The sequence below is a fragment of the Protopterus annectens genome, chromosome 1.part1 (genome assembly GCF_019279795.1).
Source record: "Protopterus annectens isolate FY-2018-M chromosome 1.part1, PAN1.0, whole genome shotgun sequence".
Classification (NCBI taxonomy): domain Eukaryota; kingdom Metazoa; phylum Chordata; order Ceratodontiformes; family Protopteridae; genus Protopterus; species Protopterus annectens.
This window is the reverse complement of record NC_056726.1, coordinates 1,540,577,867-1,540,591,209: the sequence shown is the minus strand read 5'-3', so window position 1 is coordinate 1,540,591,209 and position 13,343 is coordinate 1,540,577,867. Positions and strand designations below refer to the sequence as shown.

Genomic DNA, 13,343 nt, shown 5'->3' with positions numbered 1-13,343 from the left:
CCAAAGCCTCCATATAATATGTTTAACACTGGACGTGTTCCTATTATATGTGAGCATATATCTACATTTAGTAGTTTGTTTATGTTGTGTGTTAGATTCTTGTGGTGAGATGCTGCAAAATGAGTCTTTAAAATCTGTACCTCATTTATTTAAAATGTCATTTTTAATGGTGTTGACATGATTGATCTTGTACCCCCTTTTGGCAAAATCATTGACCATGGTATGCATTTGTGAAAGCATGGTGTCATGATCCGTGTTCAGTTTTGCTACCCATAATAACTCATTTCTCTCTATGTTGTTGTAATTATGAGGGGGGGTGCATACTAGTTCTGTGTAGATATGTATTCAATTAGCATCATGTGACTTTGTACTATCAGCATAAATGCCTCCATTTTTGCATGTTTGCATCTGCCTGATGAAGTCTTTGTGGTGAAAGCGTATTGTGACACTTGTGTTTCATTTTAAACTTTGTTTTTATACAGAAGTTTTACTAAAAGGCATTCATGGTTCTGGTTTGTCCATTTCTTACTTTATTTTATTTTGTTTACCTACATGGGAATAGTATGCATCCATTTTGGAACTTTTTGCTCCATTTGGTTACCAGTTTTTTGTGTTGCTACACTATATCTACTCTGTCTTTTTATTGTTTATTAAGCCTCCTGACATGGCATAGCTCATATGTATAAGCTCGTTTAAGCATTGTGTGCTTATGTTAACGACTGTTGAGCACTATTAAAATTGCTCAGCTCTCTATATATGCTGACCACAAGTCCATAATTGGCTTAAAGGCATTGAGTCTTACAAAATAATTTTTTATACAGTGTCAGTGGCCCTGCAGGTAGCACACTCACCTTTAGTACAGAAGGCTGCGCATTCAATTCCCACTCCACATTGATGGATTGGTAGTCCCCCCCCCAGGAGATTAGCAGGTGGTGCTGCAGCCTCATTTACATTTTCAAATTGTTTTCTTCTTATTATTATTATTCTGCTGGCCACAATCACAATTACTTATTTTGCTAGGTTTGGTACTCACAAAGCTTATACTACCAGAAGTCTTACAGAGCATACATGGCTAAAGAAGCACTCACCAAAAGCAACCAACACCAAACATCACACATACTCCTCCTCTGAGTGGAACGCCAAGAGCAAAGCCCATAAGGCAAGCCAGTTCAGTATCCAGGACTTTTGTTCATAGGTTCATAGATTAGTACTAGGCTAACTTGCCCCTGTCGGCCATTTTAAGCCTAGCCAATTACACCATGTGAGAATCAAACCCTGCACATTATGTCCGTAAGGTAAACACCTTAACAATTATGCCAGCCCCTCCCCTGTCATTGGGGACTCCATTGTATGACATACAGATACCATGCTCAACAGACTGAACAAGGAGAAGGTAACTGTTACTTTCTTATTGGGAGCCAGTATCCACCAAGGTGCACACACTTTCAATTCACTACACCATAGGTACAAGGATGATGCTATCATAGTCCATGTGGGTGTAAACAACCTGAGATGCATATCCCTGGACTATATGAGGAATGATCACTCTGAACGAATGTCTCAGGCAGGTATGTGCCTTGCATGAACACCATTCCACCATCACCAAGGATGATGGCACAGTATGACCAGACATGACTGACTTAAATAATTGGCTTAGTGGTAGGTTGGCATAATGGTTAAGGTGTTTATATTACAGACACAAGGTACAGGGTTAGATTCATGTATGGAGTAATTGATTAGCCTTAAAAACCTTAGAAGCCTAGTTAACAAAATCACAGACTTTCATGCAGTCATACACAATACTCATCAGACATTCTTACAGCAACAGAAACTTGGCTAAAACCCCATATAAGAGACCCAGACATACTCCCACAAGGTTATTGCATACATAGGTTAGACAGGATCAGGAACAATAGAGGTTGGGTTGCAATCTTCTACAAAAATAACCTAAGCATAGACTACCCATCAAATACCCTTTTGATAACAACTCCGACGTACTAGTAATACAGCTCAGAATCAACCCAAATAAATATATTACCATAACTGCCACTTAAATACCTCCCAACAATACTCCCACTGCCATTGAGGAACTCATAGCCTGGGCAGCCTCAACCTACACCCACAAAACCATTATCACAGGTGACTTTAACTTAGACTAGAACACTTGCACTGATGATAACCCCTCCACCTTCATAAATCCACATGGTTTCTCCCAAACTATCCAATTTCCCATTCAAGTAGATAAACATAGCAAAAGGGAATCTATCTTGACTGGTCATTTATTAACAGTACCACCCACAACTATCTCTCTGGATGCCTTCCAAATAATTTAAGTAACCATAGACCTACCTACGTAATCTGTCATCAGCTCAACATACCAAGAAACACAGTTTACAAATTGTACGAAATACCAACACCTTCTCCAATGAAACATTCTTAGACATGCTCAATAAATGTAACTGGACACCATTCCATTATCTCCAACTCGACTAGGCCATAACATACTTTAATGACACATTTCTAGCTATTCTAAATAGCTTAGCACCAACTCATACATGTCATGCTAAAAATAAGAGATTGCCCTGGATATCTAAAGAAACCATTAGACTTGAAAAACTAAGGGACAATACCTGGTTTCAATACCAGAAAACAAAAGACAGTAAAACTGTGTTAGCATACCAGCAGCTTTCAAATCAAACAATAAAAAAACTCAAACTAGACAAAAAACATATTACACATCTATGCAAAACAAATATGAAATCAATCCCAAAACGTTCTGGCAAGCAATTAACTCTCCCATCCACCCAGGTAAAGCCACAACCCCATAACCAACAATCAATAACCAAAGTGTGAGTATTGCCTCACAAATCAACACCTACTTTATAAACACCATCCTCTCCTTAGTTACAGGGAAAGGTTCCACCCCACCATCTCTTCCACCTAATATGGAAACTAACAACTCTTTTGACCTCAAACATGTCTCAACTAACATCATTAGAATGATGCTGAAAAAACTGAAACCTTCATCCCTGGATATCAAAAGTTAGGGGTGGGGCGTGGGTGAAGTGAGTGTGCGATAGCTGACCAACTCCCAAATGAGTACCACAAACTTTCAGCTGATGCCATAGCTGTGCCTAAAGGGTCTATATCAGTTCAACGAAACAGCACATCATCGAATACAACAACCTCGAACTTCTAACCATGAAATCTAAAAACATCAAAAGCTCAGAACAGTGAATTTTTTCCCTGGGATAAAATTCACTGTTCCGAGAAACACACACACAACACAAGCACATCAAAAAAACAGCAATCCACACACGTACACTTAAAATCCTACATCTAACCCTACACTAAACTGTACATACAGTACTATCTATCCACTATCCTTAACCCAAACCCTAACCCTAAGGTCCGTCACTATCGCACACTCACCTCACCTGCGCCCCAACCCTAACTTACATACCCTGCCCTAACCTTAAAGTCTATCACTATCACACACTCACCTCACCAGTGCCCTAACCCTAACTCACATACCTCGCCCTAACATCCACACAGTCGCACACTTACCTGAATCCAACCCGTAACTTTCCACCACAGTCCTGAAAATAGCAAAGCCACAGAAATCGACAGCCATATTCTTTCCCTAGGAAAAAATTCAGTTATCTGTAGCTTCATTATTTTCAGCGTTCGCTGTTTTCGGGTTGATATTACACCATTTGAAGTATTAACACTTCGATGATCTAATATAGACCCGTGCCTATCTCCATTCTGGTAACTAGGTTTATAGCAGAACAATATATCCCAAAATTATGGAAAATTTCCTATATCTCTCCTCTACATAAAGGAAGAACATCAACAAAATTAAACAATTACAGACCCATAGACATAGCCACCCTTTTCCCCTGTGTCAAAATTCTGGAAAAATGTATACACACTCAATTACTACAATACCTGCTAGCTCACAACCTTATCTCTCTCTCCCAACACAGTTTCAGAATGAAACACAGCACCACCATAGCCCTAATTAATTTCTCTAACACCATCAACCAACTCAGAAATTCAAACCATCAAGTAGCATCAATCTTCCTAGACATGTTAAAAGCATTTGACACTGTCTCCCATCAGAAACTCCCTAATACTCTTGTCTCACTAAACCTATCTGGTTCCTAAGCTGTCTTTCTGACAGACAACAAGCAGAATGATCGAAATCCGAACTCTTGCCATTTCTGCCTGTCTCAGTTGGAGTCCCCCAAGGGTCCATACTAGGGTCCCTTCTTTTCACCATCTTCTCTAATGATCTAGCCTCATCCACAACATACTCTAAAGTAGTTCAGTATGCAGACGATTCAACTTTAATCTGCTCAGCAGATACCTTACCAGACTTCCAAATAGTAACCCAACAAGCTTTTAATGATAACGAAACATATCTAAGTAAATCACAACTAATCCCCAACCCCAAAAATAAACAGTTAATGATATTTATCAGAAGCAAACAATCACCTACCATTCCTCCTTTCACCATTCTCTTAGCAAACAACACAGTCATCCAACCAATTCAAGCAAGCCATTCTTCACTGACAATACCAGACTATCCATATCCAGAACCTTCCTCCTCTCTTCAGTCCTTTATGCTTCCTCCTCTTTACCAACTTAAAAAATCAGACTTAACCAGATTGGAAACTTGCTATTTCAAAATAGTCCGCTTTGCAGCCAACCTTCCCCACCAAACCCACCATTGTATTGCTCTACATAAATTAAATTGTATTGAGCTAACTAACCTTCTCCACCTCTATCAAATTGAATTGGCACACAGTATCATCTTCCATCCCGACAGTTGCCCATCCCTCAAGAAACTTGTTGTTCCCTACTTATGCCCACAAAGTCTAAGATCTGCAGACAGAAACTTGCTCACAGTGAACAAAGCTAACAACACTCATGGTGAAGCCCTATTCTCAAATCAAATAGCCAAATTATGGAACTCCTTGCCCCACACCCTCCACAACACACCTGAATCTACCTCTCACCATACTGTCCACTTCACTCCTTACCTCATTTTCTCCTTCTCCTTGGTGTTACTACTGCTCATAAAAAAAAATTATAAAGGAAATCTCATTTGTTCATAACTGTTATTTATTATGTACGCAGTACAAATTTTATTATTCTCACAGTGATCTTCACTGAAATGCTTATGTTTTTCTTTTTGAATCAGTATCTACTAGAAAACTGCATTGAATACTACTTTGTACAAACTAATTAGATGATGTGTATTCTGCATCTTACTATATGTACTGTATACTATTGTACTATCTAATTATTGTATTTTGATTATATTTCTGTGGAACATTTCTCCCAGGGCCTCCGCTGGAAACGGGCTTCTGGCACAGTTGGGCTTTCCTGGAAAACAAATGTAAATAAATAAATGGCCCACAAGGGCAGTTAGCCTAGTACTAATCTATGAACCAATGTACGACTCTATGAACCTAAGTAGTTACTGGTGCCTTTTCAGTCAGCATGAGAGGTCATGGTTAACAGACCATGTTCCTTTGCAAAGGATGGTCTTCACATGTTTCCCCTGGGCTTTCAAGTATTGGATAAGAATTTTTCCACCCATTAAGGCCTTCTTTTAGATTATGCCAAATTCCCAAACCTACAAACATAGCAAATAAAACCCAAAGAAAGCTAAAGGTGTTACGGCTCAATGCTGGGAGCCGAAACAAGGAACTTCACACCGTATAAGCTGTCCTCATTCTGGAGAATATAGTCATCTCTGCCATTACCAAGTCATGGTTTAAATCCACAGAAAGTAGTCCAGCAGTGCAAGGCTTCAGTACCTTCCAGACATTTAGACCATCAGCTGCACAGACAGGGACAAAATTTGGTGAGGTCTCAATCTATGTTAGGCACAAGCGTAACTATGTTGGTTAAACAGGACAATGACCAGGAATTTATTCATGTTGAAATCACCATAGACAAAGTCCCATACCATAGCCTAGCAAGCTATAGGTCATACTCTATGACCCTAGAATCCTATAGCTCGTACCTAGACCTACTGGAGACACTCACCATTAAATCAATACCCTATTCAAGGGAGAATGAAACTACTCTTCTATAGACTGTGAAACATGCACTGCATCATGCTCACAGATACTACAATTCCTGGACTTTATTAACACAAATACCCTTGACCAGATAGTATGCACACCTACCAAAGGTTCAAACACACCTAATCTGGTACTCACCAATATGGAAGAGTGCTGCACCCCCCAAGTGTGATGTTCTCACTGGTGAAGTCAGACCACAAAGCTGTCTCCTTCAAAATAAAAATAAACTTGGAAACCCAGCAATCCCTGTAATGGTTAGAGGCTATTCCAAAGCAAACTCCACCCTACTAAGCAATAGTTTATCAAAAGTCAATGCCCCTCCCAACCCCGAATTCAGTACAACCTATGTGGAATTGTTCACAGAGACCCTGTACAACCATATAAATGGCTATATAGAGACTGCTGTACCTATTAGAAATCAGCCCAAAACAAGCTCTAAAAACAGACCACACTGGTAGAATTATAAGCTTAATAGGGTATATAACATAAGTAAAAAAGCCATAGCTAAAATTAGGAGGAGCAACTCCCATAATGGTAACAGCTCTCTAATTAAACTAAACAGGAACCTAAGAGGAATAATTAAGTCCAGCAAGGCTAATTACAGGGACAAGATAGCTTCATAGGCTAAACACAGCCATAAGACCTTCTACAGATGTCTCTTAAAACCTCAAAGGCAGCACACAGTGTGCAGAACTGATAGTCAATGATGTCACCTTCACTGAGCAGAGCAGCGCAGCAAATTTGCTGGCTGATAAATTCAGCTCAGACTTTGCCCCCCACTCCATCCCCCACCTCCCTCCATGAAATATACTTGCATAATCCCCCCAACTATTAACAGGGAGCAGGTCCTAGCTAGCGGCAATCATTAAGGCAAAAACACAGCCTCACTGGGCCCGACAATATCCCGAGATGCCTCCAAAATAGTGGAAACATTACTTATCAAGACCATTTGAGTCACTTTTTAACTGTAGCTTCAAACAAGCTTTGTTTCATGAGAATGGAGGACTGCAATTCTTAATTCCTCTTCTCGAGGGTGGATCATCAGACCTATTAGCCTGACTAGGCTAATATGCAAATCCATGGAACAAATTATCATGGCAATGGTCAACAAAATGCATATATAACCTTCAGACACTGGACTAGTTTAGATTTGTCAAGGTAACATCATGCTTACTAAACCTGGTGGATGTCTTTGTGAAGGTTACTAAGGCAATGGTTGAAGGGAAAATGGTGGATACAGCTTACCTGAACCTGGCCAAGCCATTCAATAAAATCCGCTACTTAGATATAGTTGACAAACACACCAAACTGGGCATAATCCACTACATAACTTGCTGTATGCCAGCTGGCTGACAGACAGGACTGAGGAAGTCTGGATTGGTGATACCACCTCCACAAAGAGTCCAGTCACCAACGGGGTACCTCAAGGCTCCATAATGGGACTGTTCCAATTTGGCATCTACTTCTTTGAGGGAAAGGCTACTGTCAAAGGCCTTTGATTGAGGAAATTCACAAATTACTGTAAATCAGGAGCTATCATAGATTCTCCCCCATGAAACAGATGTTTTACAAGAGGGTCTAAAACAGGTAAATGACTGGTGCCAAGGTCACAAACTAAAACTCAAAGCCAAGAAATGCATTATAGCACCTTTCAGAAAAACTGCCACCTAAGCTAATTGCTCCCTCAATAAGACTCCCCTCAGAGTTGACCCTGTGTTCAGGGATATTGGAACATACATATAAAGTAAACTGGTCTTTGACCAACATGTAGATAAGAAAATAAGAAAATCATTCTATGTCACCCAGCTAATAAGTAAGAGCATGGCATCCAGGTCTAAGGAAATCATAGTACCACTTTATTTGTCCCTTATTGGACCCATCTTTGAGTATAATGCCCCATTCAGCATTGTACCTGATCAGATATATACAACAGTTGGAATACCCATGAAGGATCCTTATCAGTAGAATCCAATGTACAAACACATTGTGGTATATGGATCACCTTAAAGCCCTGTCTCTATATTCTGTTCCTATAGGTTAGTGACAGCCAGTCTATCCCAGGCATAACAGGCATCCTCAGCTCCAGCTCTGATGAACCTTTTGCACATCCACAAAACAAACAGCAACAGAACCACTAGATCCAAGGATTAAAGTTGTTGATTGTGACGTAAATAAGACATATTGGAGAGACAGATATGTGTCTCAGGGGATCCCTATGCTCTGGAACAGGTTCACCATCTATGTGAAACAGAGTCCATCTCTAACCATATTTAAATGTAACTTTGACTAATGAATGTGAAATTGGAAATTCACCATGGTCTCTGATAACCAGAGGCAGATAGCAATGTCCAAACTAACATACCCCCCACATAACCACTAGAAACTTCCTAAAGTGAGCTCCTCGAGATCTGTGTGGCATGGCGGTTTAATGCAGCCTGCTGCAGGTGTGATGAGTTTGAGTTCAAAACATGGCAGAGGTGATTATTAACTGGTGGACATCTGCTATAAATAAACTATATAACAAAAGGAAAAAAATTGTTGTCCAGGACCAAGAAGGAGCAGGTGCCCAATTGTAAGCAATCTTTCTTTAGCCTGAACAAGCAAATAAGAGCACTAGTGAAATAATCTAAAGCCAACTTCGAGTACAAATTGGCCACATCTGCTAGAGACAATCATAAGGTCTTCTTCACATATGTCCATAATTTCAAAGGAAACATCCAGATCTGTTCAGAACTGGCTGTCAAGGACACCACATACACAAATGCTGTAGATATAGCCAAACTACTGGCTGACAGATTCAGTGAAAACTTCACCACTCTGTCCCACTGATGAGTAAATCAGAGCATCAAAAGTACCTGCACCCCCCCCCCCCCACCCTTTATCTCTAGGGAACAGGTCATCACTGCCCTCTCAAAGGCAAAAAAATACAGCTTCCATGGGACTAGATAACATCCCAGGCTGCATCCTACATGAACTCAGGCATGAACTTGCAACACCATTAGGCATCCTATTCAACCAAAGCCTGAGTACCAGCTTTGCCCTAGCTAAGTGGAGGACAGCCACTGTCATCCCTTTTACACAAAGGTGGCATGTCCACCGATCCAGGAAATTATAGACCCATCAGCCTAACTAGCCTGATATGCAAAGCCATGGAATGGATTATCATGGACCTCATTAACAGGGATAGTGGCAACCTCCAAACACTCGACCCCACACAGTTTGGCTTTGTCAAGGGGAGGTCATGTCTGTTAAATCTGATCAACTTCTTTGATACAGTCAACAAAGCCATGGATGAGGGGAAGACACTATGCACACCGCCTACCTTGACCTGGCCAAAGCCTTTGACACTACTTCCCACTCAGGCATAATAGATAAACTCTCTCAGCTAGGCATCAATCCATATGTTACTAGATGGGTAGCAAACTGGCTCACTGATAGAACCCACCTAATCAAAATAGGGTAAGCCACCTCAAGCAGTAGACTCATAACGAGCGACGTACCCCAGGGATCAGTCCTGGGGCCTCTGTAATTAAGGATATACTTCTCTGAGATGCAGGCCAAAACCAGTGGGCTAAGGCTGACCACGTTTGCAGATGACTGCAAGCACATCCCAAGCAATCAATCGGTTGTGAGGGATTTGGACACCCAGGTTGATAGCAACCTGACTTTTGACCACCATGTTGCTTCCATTTTCTGGAAAGCTTTCTACATGGCCCACCTCATAAGTAAGGGTATCTCATCCATGGACAAGGAGGGCATAACATCCCTGTATCCTTATAAGGCCAATTATTGAGTACAACACTCCCTTCAGCATGTACCTTGCAAAGCACCAGGGCCTCAAACATCTACCCTACACAGATAGGCTAACAGGTCTGTCCCTCTACTCAGTTTCATACAGACTCCTCAGAGGTGACCTGTGCCTGGCATAGAAAGCAATCTCAGAACTCGCCTTAATGGGACTGCTGCACATCCGCAAGTCAAGTTCCACTTGAGTAACATGCATGCACAACCTCAACCTGATCTGTGACATCAATAGGACTTGTTGACGGGGCCGATTTGTGCCCCAGACACTCCCCCATCTGTGGAATAGACTCCCTCTCTACGTCAAGCAGAGTACCTCATTATTCCTTTTTAAGCGCAAGCTGGGTAACTGGATGGGAAACAGGAAGTACACTCCTGGGATTCCACCTGTGTCCCTGCTGGACATGGGCTTTGGGTGCTGACTTGTGTAAACATGGGCTAAACCCTTGGCTAGGCTTATAAGGGCCTCAGGGCCAATAGCCTAGTGGTTTCCTATGATCTTATGATCCTATAAAGTACCGTCTCCTAATAAATGGCAATCATAGATAGAGGCACAATTGGGTTTGACTGCATGGCTAGGATTATAAAGGCCCTGGTGGTCATTACCCTGGTATATAACTATGAACCCTGTATACAGCTATGAAAAGGGTGAAAAAGTCACTGGACCATGTTTTAAAACAACCCAACAAAGCCTTTGTTTCTCCCATAAGATTCAGGCTTTTATGCATGCTATCACCTCAGCCCACTGTATTCACAGAGTATTTTGCACTTCCGTTATAGGGGTCATTTGGGCTGCAAAATATAGCAACCATTAAAAAAATCAAGAAAGGTATTGTTGGATTGTTATTTGCTGACTGTTGCCATGGTTGTAGCTTCATCTGTTGCTTTGATCCTGCCCGAGTTGGACAGAACACTGAAACAAATAACCAAAGAAACTCAGGATCATGTTTATTATATTACAAAATAAAAAAAAAATAAAATTACCCCCTCTGTTTCTGCTTTTAGCAGTTTTAATTCAAATAATGAGATTTTTAATTCAAATATTGGAGTTATTTGAACTAAAACCACAGAATGTATAAAACCACAGAATGTATAAACAGAGGCATTGTGTTTGTGATATAATAAAAGCTGATTTTAAAGCTCAATTTGGGTTAGCCAAAAGTCATTTAAAATTTTGGTAATTTGAATTAATTTGCATTTGCCCTATAGTGAAACCAAATTTTTTGTTTAAATTCAGGATCATGGCTGCCTGTGGCACTCCGTGCTGACCTGTCCCAGGTAGAGGGGTGGTTGGAGTCTTGCAGTACACAAAATCAAAATTACAGTAGGTACCACCCTGTTCCATCCACAAGAGGCAAATTTAGGAGCTCCTCAGACCTCTGTCATTAGCCCCTTACTTTTTATGCAAACGGGTTTATTAATTGACAATAAGCAGTCACCATCAAATGACGGGAGCTTGTTAGTGTGTCAACAATAATTTAGATAAGTGCCATTTCAGCGAAAATATTTCACCAAAAGTATTTTCCGAAATAGTGCAGACCTCCCTTTTCTCTACTTTTGTGTGACCTTAGAGTCATACATTTAAGTTTGGGGTGTGGGGTGTAGGGGGGGGTGTGACCCCTGAAAAAACAGATTTACTCTGAGCTTCCACTAAAAGTGTTATGGGTAAAACACTTTTGGAGCTTTTGTGCTTGGGGAATGTGTTGTCGAGCAATCAAGATAAATTCCAAATGACATAACATATTCTACAGAAATCCACAGTGGTGATAGCTGTAGAATGTCTTCTGTTGAGGTAGATATGCACAAGGGCATGTGCAAAGGACTTGAAGATGACAAGCAATGAGGATTCCCTCCGGTTTTCTTCTTACTGTCAGATGCTGTACATTTGGTATCTAGTGAGTCTGTTAATTAACAGAACAAATGCATTCTTGACAATCAGTTAATTTATAATCTTAATTATTTAGCAAGAGGCAGGCAGATTCATAGACATCCTGCATGTCAGAGATAAGGTCCTGTGGAGTGTGCTTTGTCTGCTGGGCCTGCAGGTGTGTGATTCATAGACAAACTCACATATCTACTGCTTAGTTCTGAAAGCACTGCTTACATGACTGAATGGGGCACACAAACTGAGCAGTGGACTGAGGCCTGCTGCGTAATATTAATTCTACACATAACTTATCAAGATGGGAGAAGAGAGAAGGAGTTATGTGCTATTGATAGCACACAATACACGTTCTGGCAGATGTGTGGGGTGAATTAAAAGAGGCATTAGCATGTGTGGGGCATTAGGGACTGGCAGATTAAAAGAGGTGATAGCATGTAGGGCATTAGGAACTGATGGATGAAAGGAGGTGATAACATGTGAGGCATTAGGGACTGATGGATTAAAGGAGGCGATAGTATGTGGACCGTTAGGGACCGACAGATTAAAGGAGGCGATAGCATGTGGGACTTTAGGGATTGATGGATTAAAAGAGGTGATAGCATGTGGGGCATTAAGGACTGATAGATTATAGGAGGCGATAGCCTGTGGGGCATTAAAGACTGACAGATTAAAGGAGGCGATAGCATGTATGGCATTAGGAACTGACATTAGTATTCATATGCCAAGCTACACATAACACTGACACAGATGACAATATGAGTAAGTACTGACACATTGCATGTCTGGCCATGATTTGAGCCACAAGTTGGACAAATATAGGTATACCAATATAGACCAAGCAGCTGTCAGGGACAGTAGACCCTGATATGTCTGAATATATATATATATATATATATATATATATATATATATATATATATATATATATATATATATATATTTATTACAGAGTTTCAGAGGCCTGGCATCAACCACAAAGCCATAAGTAAATGCAGCTATGATACAATGTTATCAAGGTTATTTCTGAGTTATTTCTGTGTAGCATATTCAAAACTAATGAGGAGAAAAAAAGCAATTGCTACTCACATTGCAGAGCTTTCGCATATCCTGACATTTACCTTCACCCTTTTGCATCCTGTACTCAATGTGTCTGGTTTAGTACTCAAGGGTGAGCTGTGCTAACCATGAAACTAGAGGGCATTACTACCCTCATCTCCATGCATCAGCACTGACTAGGATTTACATTTGCTTATCATTCATATCTTGATCATGTGCCACACTTCCTGGTGCTGTCATGTTGATTGACCACATGACTGCATGTGCCACACTTCCTGGTGCTGTTATGTTGATTGACCACATGACTGCATGTGCCACACTTCCTGGTGCTATCTTGATTGACCACATGACTGCATGTGCCACACTTCCTGGTGCTGTTATGTTGATTGACCACATGACTGCATGTGCCACACTTCCTGGTGCTGTTATGTTGATTGACCACATGACTGCATGTGCCACACTTCCTGGTGCTGTTATGTTGATTGACCACATGACTGCAT

The 13,343-nt window shown here is 40.8% G+C and overlaps 1 protein-coding gene across 1 annotated transcript in view; it reads right to left on the bottom strand.

Annotated features, from left to right (window-relative positions):
* Positions 1 to 13,083, bottom strand: part of LOC122816487 (glycine-rich protein DOT1-like) — a 28,073-nt gene extending 14,990 nt beyond the window's left edge. Inside the window, exon 1 of the mRNA XM_044089318.1 lies at positions 13,031 to 13,083. Within this exon, the coding sequence (XP_043945253.1) occupies positions 13,031 to 13,083 (53 nt within the window). The remainder of the gene's footprint in view (positions 1 to 13,030) is intronic.
* Positions 13,084 to 13,343: the final 260 nt, after the last annotated feature.